At 35.3% G+C, this 23,747-nt stretch overlaps 1 protein-coding gene across 1 annotated transcript; it reads right to left on the reverse strand.

Annotated features, from left to right (window-relative positions):
• Positions 1–4,427: 4,427 nt before the first annotated feature.
• Positions 4,428–23,371, reverse strand: LOC129262237 (uncharacterized). The gene is made up of 10 exons (XM_054900322.2): positions 23,136–23,371; positions 19,724–19,833; positions 18,312–18,371; positions 17,548–17,720; positions 16,346–16,404; positions 14,508–14,884; positions 13,878–13,948; positions 12,095–12,174; positions 10,685–10,872; positions 4,428–9,593 (listed from the first exon to the last, which is right to left on the reverse strand). Exons 1-10 carry the CDS (start codon positions 23,339–23,341, stop codon positions 9,217–9,219), a joined length of 1,701 nt encoding a protein of 566 aa, XP_054756297.2. The 5' UTR covers positions 23,342–23,371; the 3' UTR covers positions 4,428–9,216.
• Positions 23,372–23,747: the final 376 nt, after the last annotated feature.

Below are 23,747 nucleotides of genomic sequence, written 5' to 3' on the forward strand. Positions count from 1 at the left end.
CGGTATTTTGTACTATTTGACCTCAGGAATAACATACTAAAAATCTACCAAAATCCGCATCCAGGAAAGTGGTTATTTTCAAGATGGCGTCCAAGATGGCCGTCATTCACTAAAAATGGATATGACTCACTCATTATTCACCCTAGAATCCTATTTGGATTCATATTCCATGGTCCAATGGGTAAAATAATTTATTTATACAAGTTAGAGTGCATATTAGCACTCCAGGCTACCAGGAAAATCCAAGATGGCGCCCAAAATGGCTGCCCTAGTCTAAAAATTCCACAATTCATCTAGTACTTACTTAAGTGGCTTTAATTTGGTTTCCATTCGATTGTTTTAATGATGAAGTAGTACGTCGGGACAAGTTACAAGGACAGCCAGTGGTCTGGTGTGTCGAAAAAACCAAAATGGCTTCCAAAAATTGAGTTTAAAATGGCTGTTAATCCTTAAAATGGACATAGCTCATATCACATCCACCTGAGAGATATGATTTTGGTGTCTAGACCATGTTCAAATAATACATTGGGACAAGTTACAAGGACAGTCAGTGGTCCGGTATGTTAAAAAAATCCAAGATGGCTTCCAAAAATGGAGTAAAAAATGCTGTTGCTACTTAAAAAAACCCAACATAGTTTGTTCAATATCCGGGAATATGATTTGTGTGCCTATACCATTGGTTAAATGGGTCAAATAATAAATTGGGATAGGTTACAAAGACGATTGGTGGTCACGTATGTCCAAAAGTCCACGATGGCTTAAAAAATAGTATTAATTAACCGCGATGGTATTTAAAAATGAACATAGTTCATGTTTTATTCGTCAAGGGCATATGATTTTGTTGCCTATATCATGGTTTCAAAGGCAGAAAATTAGTTACAAGGACAGTAAGTGGTCCAGTATGTCGAAAATCTAAGAAAGCTTCCAAAAATTGGAGTCTAAAATGACTGCTGTTACTTTAAGAATGGACATAATTCATTTAAAATCCATCTAGGAGATATGATTTCGGTGTCCACACTATGGTTTCATGAGTAAAATAATACGTTTGGACTGGTTACATTGATATGCAGTTGTCCAGTTTGCCTAAAACACAAGAGGGTTTTTTAAAAAGGAATCTAAAACGACTCATATCATTCAATAGTGGTCAGAGTTCTACAATATTCATCTGCAAGAAATAATGTTGGTGTCCAAATTGTGGTATGAAGGGTCAAATAATACATTCGGACAAGTAACAAGGATGGTTAGTACCCCATTTTGTCAAAGAATCCATGATGGATTCTAAAATTTCATTAAAATGGGTGCTGTTACCAACTCATGAAACGATATGATTACTTGTCCCCATGCATTTAAGTGTAGGCACCAAGATTATTTCTAACAGGTAGATATTTAATGTAACAGTAGTCACTTTAGAACCCATTTTTAAAGCAAACTTGGATTTTAAGGCAAAATGGATAGCTGCATATCATGGTAACCAGTCCCAAAGTATTGTTTGGCCCTTGAAACCCTAGTGTAGACACCAAAACAATATCCCCAAGGTGTATTTATAATGTTCTACATCCACTTTTAAGTAACAGCAGTCATTTAAGACCCCCATTTTTAAAGCCATCTTTGATTTTTGGACATACCTGACACCTGACTGCCCTTTCAACTTAACCCAATGTATTGCTTGACCCTGTAAACTCTAGTATAGACAGCAAAACCATACCTTTAAGGTGTATTTATAATAAACTATGCATACTTTTAAACAGCAACAGTCAATTTACACCCCATTTCAAAATTAATCTTGGATTTTTTAACATACAGACAACTGACTGGTCTTTTAACTTACCCCAGTGTATTACTTGACCCTTCTAAACCATGTTTTAACACCAAACTCATATTCCCCAGACAGATATTAAACAAACTATGTCCTTTTATAAGCAACATCAGACATTTTTTTACTCCATTTTTGGAAGCCATCTTGTAATTTTGGACATACTAGACCACTGACTGCCATTGTCTTGTCCTAATATATAATTTTACCCTTGAAACCATAGTTTAGACACCGAAATCATATCTCACAGGCGGATTCAAAACGAGCTATGCCACTTTTAAGTATCAACAGCCATTTTAGAATCAAGTTTTGAAAGCCATACTGGATTTTTGGTCATACCAGACCACTGACTGGCCTTAAAACCTGTCCTAATGTATTATTTTGGCCCTTAAACCAGTGGTTTAGACACCAAAATCGCATCTCCCATGCCGATATGAAAGAAGCTATGTCCGTTTTAAGTAGCAGCAGTCAATTTAGAATCAATTTTTGGAAGCCAACTTAGGTTTTTTGCCCGACCATGCCACTGACTGTCCTTGTAACTTGCACTAATGTATTAATTGATCCTTGAAACCAGTGTTTTAGACACCAAAATCACATTTTCAGGCCGATATGAAATGAGCTTTGTCTGCTTTAGGTATCAGCAGCATATTTTTAAAACCAATTTTTGAACGCCATCTTCGATTTTTGGACATATCAGACCATTGACTGTCCTTGTAACTTATCTTAATATATTATTTGACCCTTGAAACCAGTGGTTTAGACATCAAAACCAAATATCCCAGGCCAAAATTAAATTAACTATGTCCGCTTTATATATTAGAAGCCATTTCAGAATCAATTTTTAGAATCCTTTGAGGATTTTTGCACATGCCAGCCCACTGACTTTCCTTGTAACTTGTCCCAGTGTATTATTTGACCCATTTAACCCATGGTATAGACAAAAAAAAAATCATATTTCTGGACATTGAGCAAACTGTCGTTTTTTTCAAGTAGCAACAGCAATTTTCGACTCCATTTTTGGAAGCCATCTTGGATTTTTTAACATACTGGACCACTGACTGTCCTTGTAACTTGTCCCAATGTCTTATTTGACCATTGAAATCATGGTCTAGACACCAAAATCCGTATGTCCCAGGCGGATATGAAATGAACTATGTCCATTTTAATTATCAACAGCCATTTTAAACTCCATTTTCGGAAGCCATCTTGGATTTTTGGACACACCAGACCACTGGCTGTCCTTGTAGCTTGTTTCAATGTACCATTTCACCCTTAAAACCATTGAATAAAAACAAACTTAGATGAATTGTGGATTTTCAGTCCATGGCAGCCATTTGGGCGCCATCTTGGATTTTCCTGGTACCCTGGAGGGCTTATAATTCTTTCTAGCCGAAATCATTTTTTGTACCACCAGACCATGGAATATGGACCGAAATAGGATTCTAAGGTGGATAATGTGTCAGTTGTATCGATTTTCAGTGAATGGCGGCCATCTTGGACGCCATCTTGAAAATAACCACTTTCCCGGATGCGGATTTTGGTAGATTTTTAGTATGTTATTCCTGAGATCAAATAATACAAAATACCGTTGAAAAATCATTTGTTGCAATTAGTTCCGGGTAAGGCTATTTTTGGTCGTATATTGACCCGTCTAACCAGATTTTGACTTTATAAACGCATTTCCAAAGTAATGCGGATAATTGCCATGGTGCGGTCACAAGGTCACCCTTTTCCAACACATCCCCATCGGAGGGGGTGTGTGCAGTTGCCATGACAATTATCCGCCTTTTTCAGGTCGGGCGCTCGTAAAAAATAGTGCGGATTATTTTTGGAGTTTGTGAATGCAATTTTTATTGAATTATCCGCATTACTCTTAGGCGGATATTTGGAGGATGGGTTTATGAAAGGGGTATAACATCCTATAATAAATTTGTATGTTTTGTTTAAGGTACAATTCAAACTTACTTTACTGTCAAACCAAGTTGTGAGCTGTGGTATACTGCCATTGTAATGTGTAAACGTATTTCGGAAATTTGTATTTTCTCCATTATGTGTTTATAACAGTTTGGATGAAAGCTAATAGCGTAAAATGATTTAGGAATCAATGTTTCTTTACTATGACTTTACAATAAAATATGGATACTTCTATTTTGAAGAAGATAATGTCCTATGGCTGCTTTTTTACATATCTTACAAGTAATATTACAGAGCTCTTTATCTTAAAGGCCTGGGCTGGTATTCGATACTTAAGCCAGAGTATACTTATCCATCTTTGCCAATTAATTGCATTATTTGACTAAGTATTTTGCTTAAATCTATGTCAGCTGCCTACCAGACTAAGTCTGGCTAAGTGCAGTGACCTGAATATGAGTTGAATCATTTTGCTTAGCCAAGTAAAATGCTAAGTAAAATACAAAATCAACACTTTCAATTGAATATGGCCCTGATCAGAAGCAAACATGAAAATGAAAAAACATATACACCAGTGGAAAAATGATAAGCTACAATATGTTTCAGTTTCCAGCAAATTACTAGTCCCCATGTTTGACTAATGGCTCAATGAACCATTTTGATTATCACATTTGAGTCGCGAAATTAATATCAACATAGTCGGATCAAATTTTGGCAATTTTATTTCTATAATTTTTGTACAAAGGGATCTTGATACATGAATGCACTGTATGAAATATAATTAACTGCATTGTTTACATGAATATGAATGATCATTAACATTTCAACAGGAGTACGAAAGATTTACATTTAAAATTAAGGATGCAGACTGTATCAACTAACTTCAATTGAATTATTTAACATTATTTTGGTTATCCCTATTGTCTGAAAGGTTGTCATTTCCATCAGAATACTTGCATGACCCTCATTAGTGTTGCTTTCATAATACAGTATATGACTTCATTTTTCAGGAGATAAAATGGAAATTGAAATAGACCCTCTAAAACAAGAAAGGAGAATGATATCATTTTGTAACTTTGGCGTTTCTCCTTAAAAAAAGAAGACATCCTAACTATTTAAACAACTGAAATTACAAACCTATAATAATAATAATGTACTTAAATGCAATTAATTCTTCATTATGATCACAAGATTATTTTGATCTGATAGACAACACTCTCTTGATAGCTTAAAAACAGTTAATGAATAAACAAAATAAAATTATAAAAAAAAAAAAAGATATATCCTGTACCCCATAGGGATGGATAATGTTGGCCTAAAAATACAAGATGGTTTATTATTAAAAGGGCTCTTATTTTCAGCATGATTACAAAATTTCAAAATGATGATGGAAAAATGCAAGTCATAATACATATTTTTTTAATATTAAAATGAATTTCAAAAAGTGGAAGGCAAGCACCAACCATAAAATCATTTCACAATCAAAGTTGCTGGGATAAAATTTATTCGAAAGCATAAATATCGAATTCAGCCTGTAATTGAGATGTACTACATACATGCATGAGATGTATCCCAATGTCTCCTCTGAAATTATAATACAATGAGTCGTTAAACCAAAAAAACTTTTGAAATAAAGTTCTCAATATACAGATTAAAATATCAATTAAAATAGAAATAGTCTGCTTCGGCATATGTAATAAAATAATCACAAATGGTTTAGTAAATGCCATAGAAATAAAATCGTATATTTTAAAAGGAGCTACGATTTTATTTCTACGGCATTTACACAACCATTTGTGATTATTAAAATATCAATTTATATATAAAATAAAAATAAATAATAATCAATCACCACTCTCGATCAATTTTGATTTTTAAGCATTGTTCATACTTACTACATCGAGTCATGATGACCATTATTCATTTGGCTTGAGTTCAAATCATGAATAAAGAATCTTAATTCACTGTGAAAATAATTTCTGCTTCATTTCAATGGGATGCACACATCATCATCTAATGCCCGACGATGACGAGTGCATCACATCAAACCAGAATACGAATTATCTGCATTGCAATTTCAGACTTCTTTATTGATAATTCTACCTCATTTAATGGAACAGTAAAGCTCAGCAATGTTTGTTTTAGATTTCAGACATGGTTTAAAATACCCCCCCAATTTGTGTCTAAAAAATGAATCAATTTTTGCCTTGCATTATTGGACAATATTTCTATCCTAACTATTCAAGAATTTAATTGTTATCGGTCCACATGCTTTAAAAGCCAGGTGACATTAAAAAAGTCTTGCCTCTTCAGAATTAGTTTTCCTCTCATATCATGGAATTTGTACCCCAAAAAAAAGCTTGGCATAGTTGCTGAGCTCTGTTACTGGCATGGGCCTAGGAACAATTTTTGAAGAGGGGTTGCTAGTTTTGAAGAAAAAAATGACAAAAAAAAGGTATTCATTCCAAACTAAAGGTGACTTTGGTCTGAAAAAAGCCAGGGTTACTGGGCATTATTTTGCCAATTTGAACAAGCCTTCAGAAAAAATATATGAACGCATCTTTCTATCTTGCATTCATCAAACCCACAATTAAAAATATCATACATGAATTTTCAACAAACCAAGCAGCCCAGAGAAACCTGTATTTAGATCGACAGGATTCTTGGGCATCATTGCATAAAACCAGGCTTTTCAATTTCTTAAAAATAAGGGAAATAAATTTTAAATCAGTATGAACTGTCCCATGGTTTGAATGCAAACATGAAACACTAAATGTTTGTCACTGTGAACATGGTTTATACTGTTCAGATAACTTTAAAAATACAAGACTACATCAATTTCTTTTTCATGAGATGATATTAACATTCCAATCTAATAACTAAGAAAAGTAGCTTAATCATCCAGTAGAAATTCATCATTAACAAGTCTCTATTGATATAAACTAGTGGATTTGTGGGATAAATGTGTGACATTTTATAAATATCATAAATGAAAATGTTATCTGTTGACTCAAGTGATTCTGGCAATCAGAACACTTCAAAATGTGTTATTTTCTAGCGCTTGCTTGCATTCTCAATCATAAGAAAACTTCCATGGAATCCAAGTCATTTTTTCTTCAACACACTGATTCGGAGGGAGGGGGGGGTGACTGCATGCAGCCCAAAACATGATTAACTTGCCAAAATTTGCCAACATACAAATAAAACACAACTTCGAAGTCAATAATAGCAAGAGATGTACTGGTAAAAGCTGCTGTGGGGGGGGGGGGTAATATTAAAAATAGCTCAGGCTTAATGGAGTTGGAAATGTTCTTTTCTGGTTTCTGATTCTGTATAACCAATCAAATTATACAGTCAAACCTGTCTACTCAGACGCCCTTGAAGGAAACAGAACAAGTGGCGAATGGAAACAGGTGGCCTTTATAGACACGTTCTATAATGCACATTTTTAAAAAATGGGAGACAATTTTGATGGCTGCAAAGACAGTTTTGACTGTATTTTACGATAAATGGATGTCCGGAAATGGGGAACATTTTTAAGATGAGAAGGTATGATTTTTTTTCTTACATCTTAAGTAGATTGATTTTTCTGCTGACTTTCTGCTGACACATGTTTCATCAGAAGACATGATGATGGATGTTATATTACTGGAATATGTTCACATCAAAGCAATCTGAGCCTTTAAAAACTAGTAGCACACTAAAATGTTCCTTTTAAAGGGGGTTAAAACATCAGAGGACTGTTTCATAAAGAGTTGCAACTGTTGTAACTTTTCCATTATGGCAACTGCCATGGTAACCTACATTTTGATTGGCTGCTGAGCCCTGTTACCATGGTAGTTGCCATAATGGCCAAGTTACAACCATTGCAATTATTTTATGAAACAGGCCCCAAGATTGAATAAAAAAAGGTTTGCAGGTATGTGAATGAAATAAACAAATGTGATTTGACTGTCTTAAAAATCTAATTATCTGATCTTAAAAATTTAATTATTAAACTGACAAAATAAAAGAAGAAACAACGCCGCATATAACAGATAATCGTGGCTACTTATAAATACTGGACTCATTACAGGACAATCACAACACCATGGGTCCTTTTAGACTTAATTGTCACTTGCAAATTGTAGAACTATCAGCAGGTCGTGATGATGATCAGCAACACGTCATTTGACGTTACTGAATAAATCTTGATTGCTTACAGAAATTTTTTTTTGGTTAGTCACTTCTGTTTGCCAATGTGGGACAAAATAGAGGCCAGCTCTTCAAAACAGGAAAGTCAAATAGAAATCACATAGTCAGAGCCAATGAAATGTAAACAATGATGGTGCATATCATTATTTCAAGGGGATTGTCGTTGGAGGACTTCCCATCCAGGAAAGCTATCCTTGAGAGATGATTTGTGGGAGCTGCCCTCAGGAGGGAGTTATCAGGTGTCCATTAACTGTCACATACAGGATTCTGATTAGATGTATCAATAAAATTCATGAAAATTGAAATATTCCAGGAAAATATTGAATGATTTTAGTTTGTTTTTACATTCTCTAGGCCGAACATGCCCAATTGATGTTTAGAAAACCAGTGCCGGCCGCACAAAAATGTTGTGAGCCAAACAGAGCGCTAACAGTAAGCTCAGTCATATCTTTTGGATTGTGAAGTCAAAACATTTATTTCAATGTGTAAGTAGAATAGAATAGAATAGAAATGGTTTATTTGAACAAAAAAAATCATTCGCGGCCCGAAGGCCGAATTACAGATTTTCAGACATAAAATCAAATACACAATATACATAAAAATTACAACATAATGAAAAACGGGAATTAGAAACACAATCAATTACGTAAAAAAAATAATCACATGCCTGAGGTAAATAATACATACATACGTTATTGCGAAATCAATCATCATTGTAATACAATCATTCTATATCCATTTATTATTTGATTCATAAAGTAATGCATTGTTGTATCATAGGGCATTGCTGCCACATTACTTGTTGTAACAAGGCCTCTGTGAGCGCATTGTTAGCGCTAACAAGTTTTCTGTTCGGTCAGTACAGATGTCTTCACCTCTCTTAGAAGTACAGTTTATAATTGTAATCTGAGCAGAATTTTCGAGCTAGAAGAGAAACCTACATACAGAGGACACCTCATCATCATCATGCATCATTCCTGTGAAGACAAATGAAATTATTATACATGCACTATGATTTTTATCTGGACCTGGATTTCAGCAGGAGTAATACACAGCTTCAGAGGCTGCATTTTCTACAGTCAATCTGATGGTACAGACCCTCTTCACATACCCTGAAAGCATACGTAATTGCACGATTTGCTTTATGAGTATACATCTTTCTATGCATATCAGGCCTATCAATACAGCAATTTTACAGGGTCTAGTGAGCTCTCGCATTTATACTGCAATAGCTTCCCACTTAGAGATCAAACTTGGTACTTCAGGTGAAGAGCCAACAACCATCAGCTGCACAATCTTCAGAGTTCATGGAGCCTGTCCGCCAGATCTGCCAGGCTTGGTCTGGGTTTCTTCTTCTCCGTTCCCTTACTACTAAGCAGAGCAAGACCTCTCCCGGGAGACGGCGACATGTAGCCAGGCAACGACCCCCTACCTCTTCCGAACGGGACGCCTCCTTGTTGACTTGTCACAGAAGAATCCTCGCTGCCTCCTGAACTCATGGTATCATCTGAACGGGATGTCTTATTAGCAGTGTAAGGTGAATCATCAATAATAGGTATCTTACTGTCCATGTATGAAGGAGTGTTCGGATCGTCATTCACTTCAACCTCAGCTGAGATGCTGTCAACAGATTCGACGTCGGATAGGGAACTATCACGTTGGTCTCTTGATTCGGCTAGGGTATAATGAAAAAACACTTCAATCACATGACATGCAGATAAACTCATAATCATGTTTGTTATATGAAATTCTTTGTATGCCATTGTTTAATTCATTCGGCTTCCAGACATGTGTATTGTAAAATTCTGCACATTTCTTGTGAATATCATATACTTCATCCATTTCATTTCATTTTGAGTTACATTCATGCTTGAAGGCATGATTACCTCCGTGCATAAATTTCATGAAAGATAGCAGCACTGGGAAGTGGTCATTCCCTGACAATTTAAGTAAGATCATTGGTTTGTTAATTGATCATAAATTGATTTTAAATTAAATTATAATATTGGTTTGTTAATTGATTATTAATTGATTTTAAATTAAATTATAATATTCATGAATACCCTACAAGAAATGCTGCAAACTTCCACTTTCCTAAAATAAGAACTTGCCTTTCTCATAAATCTATTTTCTTTCGTGGCCCACTACTTTGGAATTCTTTGCCGGTTAATTTGAAAACATCTTGTTCATTTAATATTTTCAAACGTAACTTCAGAAACTTTATATTTGATAATTAAACCTGTTTGTAAATATGTTTTATATATAATCTAAATCTTATCATTTTGTGTATCTATGCCTTTGTATTGTCTTCTAATTGTTTTTTTGTTTTTGTTTTATTACTTTTGATATTGTCAATAATTGTTATTCTTTTTAAAGTAAGGTGGGTCGGCCGTTTTATAAGGATATTCTTTTCCTTTTTGGCGGCTTCACTCTCAATGCTTTTTTGTATTACTTTTATGTCTTTGATGTTATGTAAACTTTGTTCCCATGTATTTTACCACAATTATGTTCATTTTTATGCAGAGAGCAAAATAAACTTGAATTGAATTGAATTGGCTAAGAAACGTTGGTCCCAGGTTGTTGCTAAAGAAACTATATAAGAGTCCTGTCCTTTGTAGTTGGGCAATCCATGCACGTCAGTATATATCAAGCTACAATGCCAATTGAGAAATTTTGTTTGAACAAATATCAATTCAATTCATGAAATATGATTACAAAGTAAACAAAAACTTCTAACAAAACATTTAATACATGACTCAAACTCACTTGGTTTGACGTTATTGGAATTTTTGTCCTGCCGCAACGTGGCATCTCCATCTGCCAAACTGTCTGTATGGCGTTTTGTTTTGGCTATTTCAAGAGAAATACGGCAGCCTTTTATCCTGCTTCCCTGTAGGCCGACTTCAGCGTTATGTGCATCAGCAATACAGCCAAATGCAACAAAGGCAAAGTATCTGAGGGTAAAGAGAGAAGGGCACAATAACAATCTGAGCATAGCATAAAGATACTGGGAGAGTATAACAAGCAAACAAAATGGACTCAAGACGAGTTGTGCCATCTCAAGATGAAGTCTGAATGAAATTTCCTTTAAAAAATGTTACCAGTCATACTCTCCATTTTCTTTTTTCAAACATAAACATGTTGTCAACAGTAAGTCTGTAAGGTTGCTAGGTACATGTACCATTAATATCTAGACCCTTCAATATCCAAGAATGATATTGAGTGATCACATCGACTGGGCAAGAAAAAAGATGTTGGGGGAAAAGACAGATGTGACTGAATCACAATAAACAAGAGTTACCCAATGCAGTAAAGGATTCAAAAGACCTTCATGGCTTTCATATGAAACCTAGAGCCATTATCACAAAGTCCATCGCTTCCCATGTGCGGCAAGTTGTACTACTAAAACAAAGTGAACTAAGAGGCAAGAAGATGGGTAATGGGGATTTAACATGGGTCAATGCTACGTTCTTGAAAAACATTAAACACTAGCATTAAAATCATAGATGCCTGGTTGTCTGTTGGTCGAATAATAGCTCTTAATCAAGTGGCAGAAAGACTGTCAAACGCTTGATCACGGTTGAAAGTGATTTGGACACAACGCAAGTACAAATATGGACTCCTAAATGATGTATCCCTTGATCAAGCAGAACTGATGTAGATTTACAAAATGCAGGATTGAATAACATATTGATGTAATCCCTCTTTCTGCATTGCATTTTCAAGTACAAATTTCATTCATGCCTGTTATGTAATACCTGTTAAACATGTAAAATATTGTAAACTACATCTTTATGCAAATGATATTATTCATTTTCTTTAAAACATATTACATGGATGTAGTAGTAACCTGAATTTTTATTTCATTTCATATTTTCTTACTTCTGTTGCCAGTTTATCAGATTATGGTTATTTTCCAGTATCTTTGTTGATTTATTTTATGTTCTGGAACCAAAGGCAGAAAAGAGTGCTAATAACTACTATTCTGAATGGGCAATCCCAACCACTTATCGTGCATTCACACAACGAAAAGATGAAGAATAGACAATCTTTAGATAAGCACGCATGGAAGATTGAAAATGCATTTTCTTACTGTAGTTTTCACAGCTTGTCCAAAAAAAAATCTAAGAGACAAAAATACCTTTGCGAAAACCATGATTACCTTGACAAACTTACTTTCTATCATTGCCATCAGTTTTACTCCGCATTCTTGCAAACAGTGGGTTGAACGGCCAGAAATGGGACATGATATCTTCCTGCGATAAACCACAAGAAAATTTCAATTTTACATACCAGCTTTTACGAAACAGTGAGAAAAAAAATAAGACTGTCACAATTGGACAAATAAGGGCAGTTATGGTCCATTATTATCAACCTGCTAAAAAACTTCAAATTGGGATTTTAAAAAAAGGTTGTTGACCCCTGCAGATTTTCAGTTGCCTGTGAGAGATCAACTACCAAATTTTAGTAATATTTGGAAAAATGGGGACATAGTTAATAACAAAATATAGAAACTTGCTCAAAAACTAGATGGATTCTTGATTGCATGCAGTCAAAGTTTACACCTCTGCCATTGCCAGACCATGGACGTATTACATAATGAACTTGTCAAATAATGATCTCTGTGACCCCACAATCTAACCAGGTCATTGTCACTCCCGTATTTGTACATGGACCAAGTATGAAGTTTATCTATCAATTGATTCATGAGAATAACTAGCACATCAATGATGTGGAGCTCATCCGGCATCTCGCAACAAAATTTAACACAATTTTAATTTCAGCCCAGTTGACACTGTAGTGAATTATATTGGTGACATAAATTGAGGATATAGAATTGAACTTTATGAAGAAATGACATAGAAGCATTTTTTGATCTATGAATAAATTTCATATAAATTAAGCATAAATTTCGTGAACCTATATGAAGTTGTACCAGATGGAAGAAAAAAAATCTAAATCGGTCAACAATTAAAGAAGAAGCATTTTATGTGAATTTTTAAAAATATGCATAAATTAGCATATTCAAATGAGTTTCAAAATTCTGTGTAGAAGTTTTGAATCCCCCACCTAATGCTATCATATAAAGAAAACAGAATTGAAATCAGACTTGAAATGACGAAGAAGCATTTTGAAATTTAGTCAACAAAGAGGCATTTTCTGTGATTTATGAATTTTGCATATATTAGCATAAATAATTTTCTACTCCAAATTTCAAAATTCTGTGTAGAAGTTTGATGAACCTCATGAAGCTCTACCAGATGGAAGAAAAAAAAATCAAAATCGGTTGACCAATAAAGAAGAAGCATTTTATATGAATTTTTAAAAATACGCATAAATTAATTTGGCATAAATTAGCATAAAAATTGTTCTAGTCAAAATTTCAAAATTCTGTGAAGAAGTTTGGTGAACCTCATGAAACTCTACCAGATGGAAGAAAAAAAATCAAAATCGGTCAACAAATAAAGAAGCATTTTTTGTGAATTTTGAAAAATGCGCTTAAATTAGCATATTTAATGAGTTTCAAAATTCTGTGTAGAAGTTTTGAATCCCCCACCTAGTGCTGTCATATAAAAGCAACAGAATTGAAATCTGACGACGGATGACAGACGGACGCCACGCCCTGGCATAAGCTCATCTGGCTCTTCGGGCCGGATGAGCTAAAAACAGGACAGATGAACAACCCCAAAACATAATGCTTCCAGCAACCACTATGGTGGGTGGAGGCACAAACACACTGAATGATGAATATAACGGACAAATGAACAGATGCCTAAGCGATTCCTTATTTTCCCTTCACCTTTGGTATGCTTTGATGATAAAGAGACTTCAACGCTCCATTTTCAATTTTATCAAGCGTGTATTCCTGTCATAACAATCTTTTGATTAAGACAAGCAAGTGTACAGGGACATTTGTGTTTACATTTTCCATAATGGCTTTTGAGTAAATCTCACTTACCACAGTAATGGATCTGTTGAGGTGACGGACACAAAGTTCCTGAGCGGGGTTCACTCGTCTTTCAAAATTGTCTGCAACAAGAGAACAAATTAACAAACTTTACTTCATACAAATCTGATATCCTTCCTTTTCTCACTTCACAGAGCTGTCTAATGATGACTGGCAACAGCCAAAATTAATTGCTGCTTCTTCATGATTGCCATTTCAGAATTAATCCTGTATTCACTTTATTTCTAAAATGAAATCTTACCATGCCTAAAAAGGCACAATATGCATGATCATGAACAGTGACAGTTCTAGGATTTCATCATAGGGGGGGGGGAGATTCTGCTTCCCTACCCCCCCCCCCACAAAAAAAAATGGTATTACCACCAAAGTTGCCAGTATTTCTCGCAAAATGAAAAGAAAAAAAAAATCCTGGAATGAAGGACATTACATTGGATGGTGGGGGAGGTGGCATGACCCTTAACTCAGATCTGCTACTGAACACGAGGACATTAATTTTTAGGAAATCCAAGTCCCACTGGGTATTTTGGACAAGTACTTGACCTTAAAACAAAACAATTTCCCAGTCTTACCCAGATCAATCCAAGCCTTTACTTTTGTGATCACTACAAACAAAACATTTACCATTATTCATATGTGGATGTCCCTGCAAAAATGGACCTCCATGCATTCTTGCATATGCTTCTTGCATCCCAATATATGGTGACATATATGCGTATGCTTCTGATGGCCATGGCCCACTTTGTTGCTGGAACATCTGTTGCTCTGTTAGTATAGGCTCATTGTGTTGCAGATGTTGGTGAATAAGATCCCCCTGTAGCTTTCTTTGTTCATGTAGAGAAGGTTTCCCATGTGAAGGTTCTGGTTTTTTGTTGTTAGAAGTTAGTCTTTCAGAAGCTGGCTGGACTCTGATTTGTGTCCCATCAGACAGGCAACGTCCATTGTATAATTTGATGACCGAGATGGCTTCGTCTTCGGTCAGAAAGCGGAAGAACATCAAGCTAGATGGAAAGAAAATAAAATGATCCACTCAAAAATACATAAATGTACGTTCATCAGGGCCAGTCACACAATCGTTGGCAATTGCAAGATTAAAAAACAAGTAGAACCCCTCTGGCAGTCTCGCCTGCATTACGCGATTCGATGTAACAGCAGTGCTGACTTTGAAAACAGCTACCAAATAAATATTCACAAAAGAAAACATTCATATGATAATGAATATTTAGTCCATTGACCAAGATCATGTGACCTAAGACGTGTGCAGAACAATCAATCATACTTGATTACCCTTATGTCTATTTTTCATGAACTAGATCCAAAAACTTTCTAAAGTTGTGATGCCAATTCAACAAATACCCCAACACGGCCAAAGTTCATAGACCTTAAATGACTTTTGATCTATAATCATGTGACCTGAAACATGCACAGGATAGATGGTTGCTCTTATAATAATAATAATAATATAGGGTATTTATATTGCGCACATATCCACCTTGTTAGGTGCTCAAGGCGCTCCTATATTACCCGGCTAAGCTAGGCGTTCATAGCGCACACAGCTTTTTAAGGAATTACTTCCTACCGGTACCCATTTACCTCACCTGGGTTGAGTGCAGCACATTGTGGATCAGTTTCTTGCTGAAGGAAATTACGCCATGGCTGGGATTCGAACCCACGACCCTCTGTTTCAGAGTCCGAAGACTAATCCACTGGGCCACAACGCTCCACGCTTATGTGAAAGTTTCATGAACTACATGTAGATCCATAAACTATCAAAGTTATGATGACAATTCCACATATACCCCAAACATTACCAAAGATTGTTGACCCTAAATTACCTTTGACATCGGTCATGTGACCTAAAACTCGCACAGGATGTTCAGGGATACTTGATTGCTCTTATGTCCAAGTTTCATGAACTAGATCCATAAATTTCAAATTTATGATGACAAATTCACAAATACCCCCAACATGACCAAATTTGTTGACCCTAAGTGACCTTTGACCTTGGTCATGTGACCTGAAACTCAGGCAGGATCTTCAGTGATACACCATTACCTTTATGTCTAAGTTTCATGAACTATGTCCATTATATACTTTCTAAGTTATGACAACATTTCAAAAACTTAACCTTGGATAAGATTTCAATGTTGATGATACCGCCGCCGTTGTCGGAAAAGCGGTGCCTACAGTCTCACTCTGCTATGCAGGCGAGACAAATATTATAATCACTAACTTGTTAACATTTTCAGCAGAACGTAGAATAAAATTATTTCTCTTTGCCATTGCCATTTGCCACTTACATGTATGCTATGAGTACCAGGTGTCAATTCAAAATTGTCTTTTTCTAAATGAACTTTAATCAAATTAAAGAAAAAGAGAATACGGTCATAAACAGCTTTGTTTTTTCAAATCAATGAATTTGTATAATTCTACAGCTAGAAGGTAGCTGGTTTTAAACTCACTTTTTAACACACGAATTTTCTACAACATCTCCTTGGGTAGCAAATAATTCAACAATTTCCTATTGAGAAAGAGAAATGAAAGTTGAATTAGACCGAATCAATACAACTAGATAATATGATTACATGATAATCAAGATACACATGACAAAACCCTTGTTTTACCGATGGTTATGAATATTCCAGGAAATGATTTATGACTGTCAAATTTGATTAAGAGCAATTTTGGTTGATGGTAAAAAGATTTGAATACAATTTTGTACAGAATAAACAACAAATATTTGCATAGCGACCTGCACAGTATATTATGTGATACCAGAAATATTCCTTTTTTTAATGAAGGTGCCCGGGAGAGATATGCTTTTGGGGTTTGAATGGAATGACTTCCATTTGATTGTTGCTTTTAACCAGTAAACAAATATGAAACAAACATTTGAATTCAAATGAAAGCACTTCGTATTGAACTTCTAGGTAATATTCAATGAATCTTCATTTAATCATCTCAATCTTTTTCAATCCTACAAGATGATTTCCGATTTTACGATCACCCTCGTGAGCAACCTGGCTGTGTAACATTAAGAGATACACTTAGTATTTACAATTAATTGTAACCTCTTTATACACGATTTTCCATAGACAGACAGTTGCATTTAATTGTACATTAGATTGTATCTTATATGTCACAGGGTCCTGAGCCCCGCCTTACAAAGAGTTACGATTGATCCAATCAACCTCAAGTATATGGAAATCCGTCAATGTCATAATTCTTTCTTCAGGAAGTTTGCACAATGTCCTTTGTAAACAAAGAGAAGCACACTGAATTTTCAAGAAAAATATGAATATATGAATATACATCATATCTAGAAAATATACTAAACAAACATGTATTTTAGGTGTAGATGTTGCTGGCTTCCCATTGTAGTAGTTGAGTGGATCAATCGTAACTCTTTGTAAGACGGGGCCCTGATGTGACTTAAAATGACAAATTTGCCTCTTACTAATCATCTCTTAAGCGCTGATGCACACAGTCTTACAAAGAAAAAAAAAAGTGAACAAAATAAAGTCAGTAAAGGTTTCATTGTCCAGCATTCTAGAGTATCATGGTTCAGTCAAAACAATAAAACCATTTCCAATCCAACTGACGGTATACCAGTTGGGCAGAGTAAAAAAAGAAAATCATTCAAAGAATGAGACAGGGTGCTCACCTGAATTATTTGGGTTTTTTTCTCACCCAATGTGTTATTATAATATACACAAACTGAGTAGAATCCCCTGTTACTCCTTGGTATTCGAAGTTCTCCATCTTCTTTCCGCTTGATATCTTCTCCCATTCTACTGGCTGGCCTTTGGCTTCTATCATTGTTATTATGATTGTCACCTACCATGATAATAAGACATGCAAATTTAATGAATTTTTACAAGAGAACGATACAAAAAGCAGTGGCATCTAGTGGGCGTTTCATAAAGCTGTTCGTAAGTTATAAGTGACGTTACGAACGACTGGTGATCCCCTCTTAGGCGCTAAATCAACATCAATAAAAATTTGGTGTGAATATCATTTACCACAAGGAGGGATCACCAGTCATTCATAAAGTCACTTGTAAATTACGAACAGCTTTATGAAACACCCACAAGGGCCCGTAAGAAAAAGCATAGTGATTGATTTAATCAGTGGCGGATCCAGAGCGGGCACAGCCGGCCCCCCCCCCCTTTCGAGAGCCATAATCAATTTTTTTTTAATGTAAATATACCGTATTTACTCAGTGTGCCCCCCTTTTGAAAGTGAGGACCTTTTTTTTTTGCTTGTCAAATTTTCCGCCGACTAAAAATTACCTCCAATTTTATATGAAAACTTTTTTTTTTTTTTTTTTACTTGTCAAATATTCATCGGGAAAATGTGCCTCCCCTTTTGGAAAATCCTGGATCCACCCCTGGATTTAATACTACAACACACTCATGTAACACTAACCTTTGTTTGGCTTTCCAGATTTTCTTCTGTTCCTCTTTCTATTATTATTGTCCTTTGTCCCTGTTTGACAACAAAAATGGATAAATTCAAATATAATCAAGTAAATAAACAAATGAAATTGAAGAAAAACATAATGAAAATCCTCACTTTAAATGGAAGCTTTGCCTCTCAGTAATATAATAATATTAATGATCAGTTATTTTTATAACACATTACTTTATGTCTCTAAGCACTTATATACACCCAGACACATGTACATTAGGCCTACATCATATAATAATTGTGAAGTAACTTGGAGACCCAATTTCTGGAAAAAGCAGGAAAGTGTGACTTCTGCTACAAGATTGTATTAACCTGTTATTTTCTAGAAAACTTATATTGGACAATTTATACATTCTGCATTGCAATATACATGTACAGTATCACTATGATTTGAGCATGTACTTCCTGGGTTATCAGAGAGCTTTCACTTGCTGTCATGTTCACTAGCACTGAGGATTGCGCAACTTCCTGAGTAACATTCTAAAGTATGCACCGGTCATATGCAACCACTGTTGACATTAAAGCCTATTTGAAGTTTTGGGAAAGCCACTAAAAGTGTACATATCTTTTTTTCAAATTCATTACTGAATTATGGATAGAATATGGAGGATATGAAATTAAAAAATTTGTTTATTTTCTAGAAAACTTATATTGGACAATTTATACATTCTGCATTGCCATATACATGTACAGTATCACTATGATTTGAGCATGTAATACCTGGGTTATCAGAGAGCTTTCACTTCATGTCATGTTCACTGGCACTGTGGATTGGTTTATTGAATAAACTTTCTAATTTTAGATTAAAGATTATTGTGGATCGAATTTTAGATTAAAGATTATTGTGGATCGGATATAACTGTATATTTTTCTATTTTTTATAGAAAAAAAAAACTTTTCGATCATTGAATCAGATGAAAAATTCAGGACATATTCTTTGTATATAGCTTTTTCATATCACTCATTATGAATGCAACCTTTTGATGTGTATACTAATAGAATGATGGATAATATTCTTCTTCTCTGCATTCTAACCGCAATATTTAACAACAAACAGCATATTTGGTGGATTTAAAAGAAAGATTGAATAACCATCATTAAACAAAATTCACAATGAAAATGCATTAAGACTATAAAAATGCACATGGGCCCATACCAATTACCTCTTTCATAAAGAAATCAAACTGTCATTATGGCAACTACTTTGGTAACATGGCTCAGCAGGCATTCACAATTAAGGTTGTCAGTAGTTACCATAAAGGCAAATGAACACGGGTGTTCCTCTTAATGAAATGGGCCCTGGAGATTTGTCATGTGCTTGAGCTCCTTGAAGCTCCCCCCCCCCCCCATCTAATAAATGTTAAACTCACCATCACCAGGTTTGGAGTATTGTGCCTTCTTTGCTGCAGAGCTCATGTATGTATTAGGATCTCCTATCCCATATAACATCCACTTTGATGCCTCATTACTGTACTCAAACCTAAAATCAAATAAATCAAAATTATATTGTTGGCATCTTCAAAAACACACTAGGAAGATGAGACTTGTTTAATAGTACTTACCTTAAACAGAATGTTAAAAAAAAATTTGTCCCAATACATGTAAATTGAAAAATAGCACTTTCATAGTACCATTGCTTTCAAACTTCTCAATACAACTGGTACTTTGGAATGAAAAGACGCAAATAGAAACAAGTGGAACGCCTCTGGCAGTCTCGCCTGAATTACGCAATTTGATATTCCAGCAGTGCTGACTTTGAAAACAGCTATTAAATAATTATTCATAAAAGAAAACACTCATATGATAATAAAATACTGTCCATTTACCCAACATGACCTTTGAACATGATCATGTGACCTCAGACATGTGCAAAACAACTCGATTACCCTTAAGTCTATGTTTCCTGAAACATGTGTAGATCCATAAACTTTCTAAGCTATGATGCCAATTCAACAAATACCCCCAACACGGCCAAAGTTCATTGAACATAAATGACCTTTCATTCTGGTCATGTGACCTGAAACATGCACAAGATATTCAGGGATACATGATACATGTGGAAGCGCCGTGGTGTAGCGGTTCTGACTCTCGCCTTGTAATCAGAGGGTCGTGTGTTCGAATCCCACCATGGCCTAGCGTCCTTTGGCAAGGCGTCAATCCACAATTTGCCACTCTCCACCCAGGTGTTAAATGGGTACCCGGTAGGATGCGAAAGCCTATGTAGTATGCCTAGCAATTGAGTCTTGGAACTCTTGTTGGAATGCTCCCCAGGGAGTGGAGAAGGTGCATACATTGTATGCGGGCATGCAAGGATCCGATGACCGGGGTAATAATATATCTGTAAAGCGCTTAGAGACGTCGTTCAGATGTGTTAAGCGCTATATAAATGCGGAATATTATTATTATTATTATTACTCTTATGTCCCAAGTTTCCATGAACTAGATTTATAAACTTTTAAAGTTATGATGACAATTCCACAAACACCCCCATTATCAAAGTTTGTTGACCCTAAATGACCTTTGACCTTGGTCATGTGACCGGAAAATTGCACAGGATGTTCACGGATACATAATTAATTGCTCTTATGTCTAAGTTTCATCAACTAGATCCCCAAAATTTTAAAGTTATGACGATTCCACAAATCCCCCCCAATATTGTCAAAGTTTGTTGACCCTAAGTGACCTTTGACCTTGGCCATGTGACCTGAAACTAAGGCAGGATCTTCAATGATACACTATCATCCTTACGTCCAAGTTTTACGAACTAGGTCCATATACTTTCAAAGTCATTACATTTCAAAAACGTAACCTTGGTTAAGATTTCGATATTGATTCCCCTAACATGGTATAAGTTCATTGACCCTAAATGACCTTTGACCTTGGCCATGTGACCTGAAACTCAGGCAGGATGTTCAGTAATACTTGATTACCCTTATGTCCAAGTTTCATGAATGATGTCCATATACTTTCTAAGTTATGACGACATTTCAAAAACTTAACCTTGGTTAAGATTTCAATGTTGAAGACGCCGCCGAAGTCGGAAAAGCAGCGCCTAGTCACGCTCTGCTATGCAGGCGAGACAAAAATAGCCCTATTCATAGAAAATGTAAGTTTTTCCTTGGATAAGCATCATTTAACAATGAATTTACTTAACAAGTTTAAAGAATTAAAATGCAGCAGGTAGATCACCTACATGTATGAGATAGCTAATACATGGATGGACAGACCAGTACTAATACAGGATAGATCTATTAGTCTAAAATCATGCTACGACTATTTGTTTGGTCATGTTTGCCTTGAAAATATAACAACGGATCTACGGGGCATTTCTACGGCGATTGTTGCATCGTCGAGTATCCTCCAGCGCCCCACGTACTCCTATTTGTGTAAGTTGAAGGTAAGTGTTATGCCGGAGCTCCGAGCGCGCGCGCTCAGCTCGTTAACACAGTACAGGCATCAGCTCCGGACAGTTTCGGAAAAATATTAGAAATGACACATTTGAAGAGATAGATCTAGACCTAACTTTTGTGATATTTTGTTGTGATCTGCACAAATTTATTCAATATCAAACATGATCAGCTAAATATTTAAGAGGAATGTAAGAAAGCTGGTGTGGTTTATGACGTCGCAAAAATAAAATTCCTCAAGATGCCAAAGTAAAACCGGTCGGATTCTTAATATGCACACCCTCAACTTAACCTTTGCCAATATATTCACCTAATATCTCACTTTTTTGTATTTAAAACATGATATGTTCCACATTATATCTATTACTTACATTTGCAATGCAATTTGACCTTCTATGACCCAGGTGGCACCCATTGGATTATTGAAGTAGACACCTCACACTACAACCTCCAGCAAAAAAATTGCAGTCATACCCAACTTGACGGTCATGCAATAATTTTGATCATATCTACCTGATTATACCCAGTTTATTAACTTTTATCTTAATAGTTTACTTGTGTAAGGTATTATTGTGCATGCCAGAACTGTAGTAAATTTTACCACTGTCCCTCTTTTTTTCTGACTGAATGCCTATGAACTCAACATGTCCGATGAGCAAATGAGGCCAACCAGATTAAACATAACTGTGGTTATATCTGTTAAAACTTAAAAATGCAGTGTAGAGTGTAGACATCACCACTCTTTACTATACATAATGTATGTGTCCACTACCAATAAAACACATATACACAATAATATACATGTAACTGTGACAGTAGAAAACACAATCAGAGAATTTTTTTTTTCAATAATATCGGATAGGATTAATAAATCAATCCTAAAATGGGGGTTTGTAGATAACTACATGAAATGTTAATATGATTGTTAATATTAAATGTTTAGTGATTTTATCAAACTAACTGAGCTAATTTGAATTTGAATACAGCAACAAATAATAGGTTTTAATAACTGACAGAAATAGTTATGGCTCATTAATATGCAAATTAGGCTGATTCTAATTATGTCAGTCTACTCTAGAACTAAATTTAGTAATAGACACCTAATCATGCTTCTACTGCTTTACATTAAAAAGATATAATTGAAATTATAAAAAAGGTGGCCTTATTTACCCCACCCTCCACTATATCACATAGATTGCATTTTCATTAAAAAATCATGAAATTTTGCAAATTCAAATGAAACCCGTGAAATATCACATAAATTGCATCTCCATAAATAATCTTGACTTTTAATGATAGGGATATTCAGCTGGAGCATAAATAAAGAGATATTTTGAAAATTCAGGTTGACATAGACTGAGCTATGTTATTTTACCTGACAGCATCAGGCATAGCTTCTAGGAGTGATCTGAGTGTAGAGAAACCAAGCTCCTCGAAATGAAGTGGGTAGCCAGCAAGATTCTTGAAATCAGAAGAAAACTTTTCAAGGGGCACCCCTCCGATCTTGGACAAGAGTACAGCTCTCGTAAATTTCTTTAACTCCTCCGGTATCTTGCATTCTTTGGATGAACTTTCAGCCATGTTGGTGTCCTAAAAATAATAAAGGAGAAGTTGAGCTTTGGTTAAATTGTGATCGATGCATGTACATGTTATTGATAGTAATAATAATCATCAAGCCTGAGTTAAATCGACCGACAGATCCTTTTTTTTTCAGTCAACAGTGCAATTTTCTGCAGACTGGCAGACCAATGCATACCTGCCAACCTTTGAGTATAAAAAAATAAGAATCTAAGAAATGAGCGCGCATAGTGCCCAAGCGGGAGGGTGTGGGAGATGGTGTACTTTTCGCATTTTAAACATGTAATTAGTAACATGCCCACTACCAAGCTACTGTTGCGCCACTCCCGGCTAGCAATACAGATAGAGCATTATGACAAAGGAACATAAAATAATAGCAAAATTAATAAATATGCTCATAGCAAGCATA

The sequence above is a fragment of the Lytechinus pictus genome, chromosome 5 (genome assembly GCF_037042905.1).
Source record: "Lytechinus pictus isolate F3 Inbred chromosome 5, Lp3.0, whole genome shotgun sequence".
In the NCBI taxonomy this organism is placed as follows: Eukaryota; Metazoa; Echinodermata; class Echinoidea; order Temnopleuroida; family Toxopneustidae; genus Lytechinus; species Lytechinus pictus.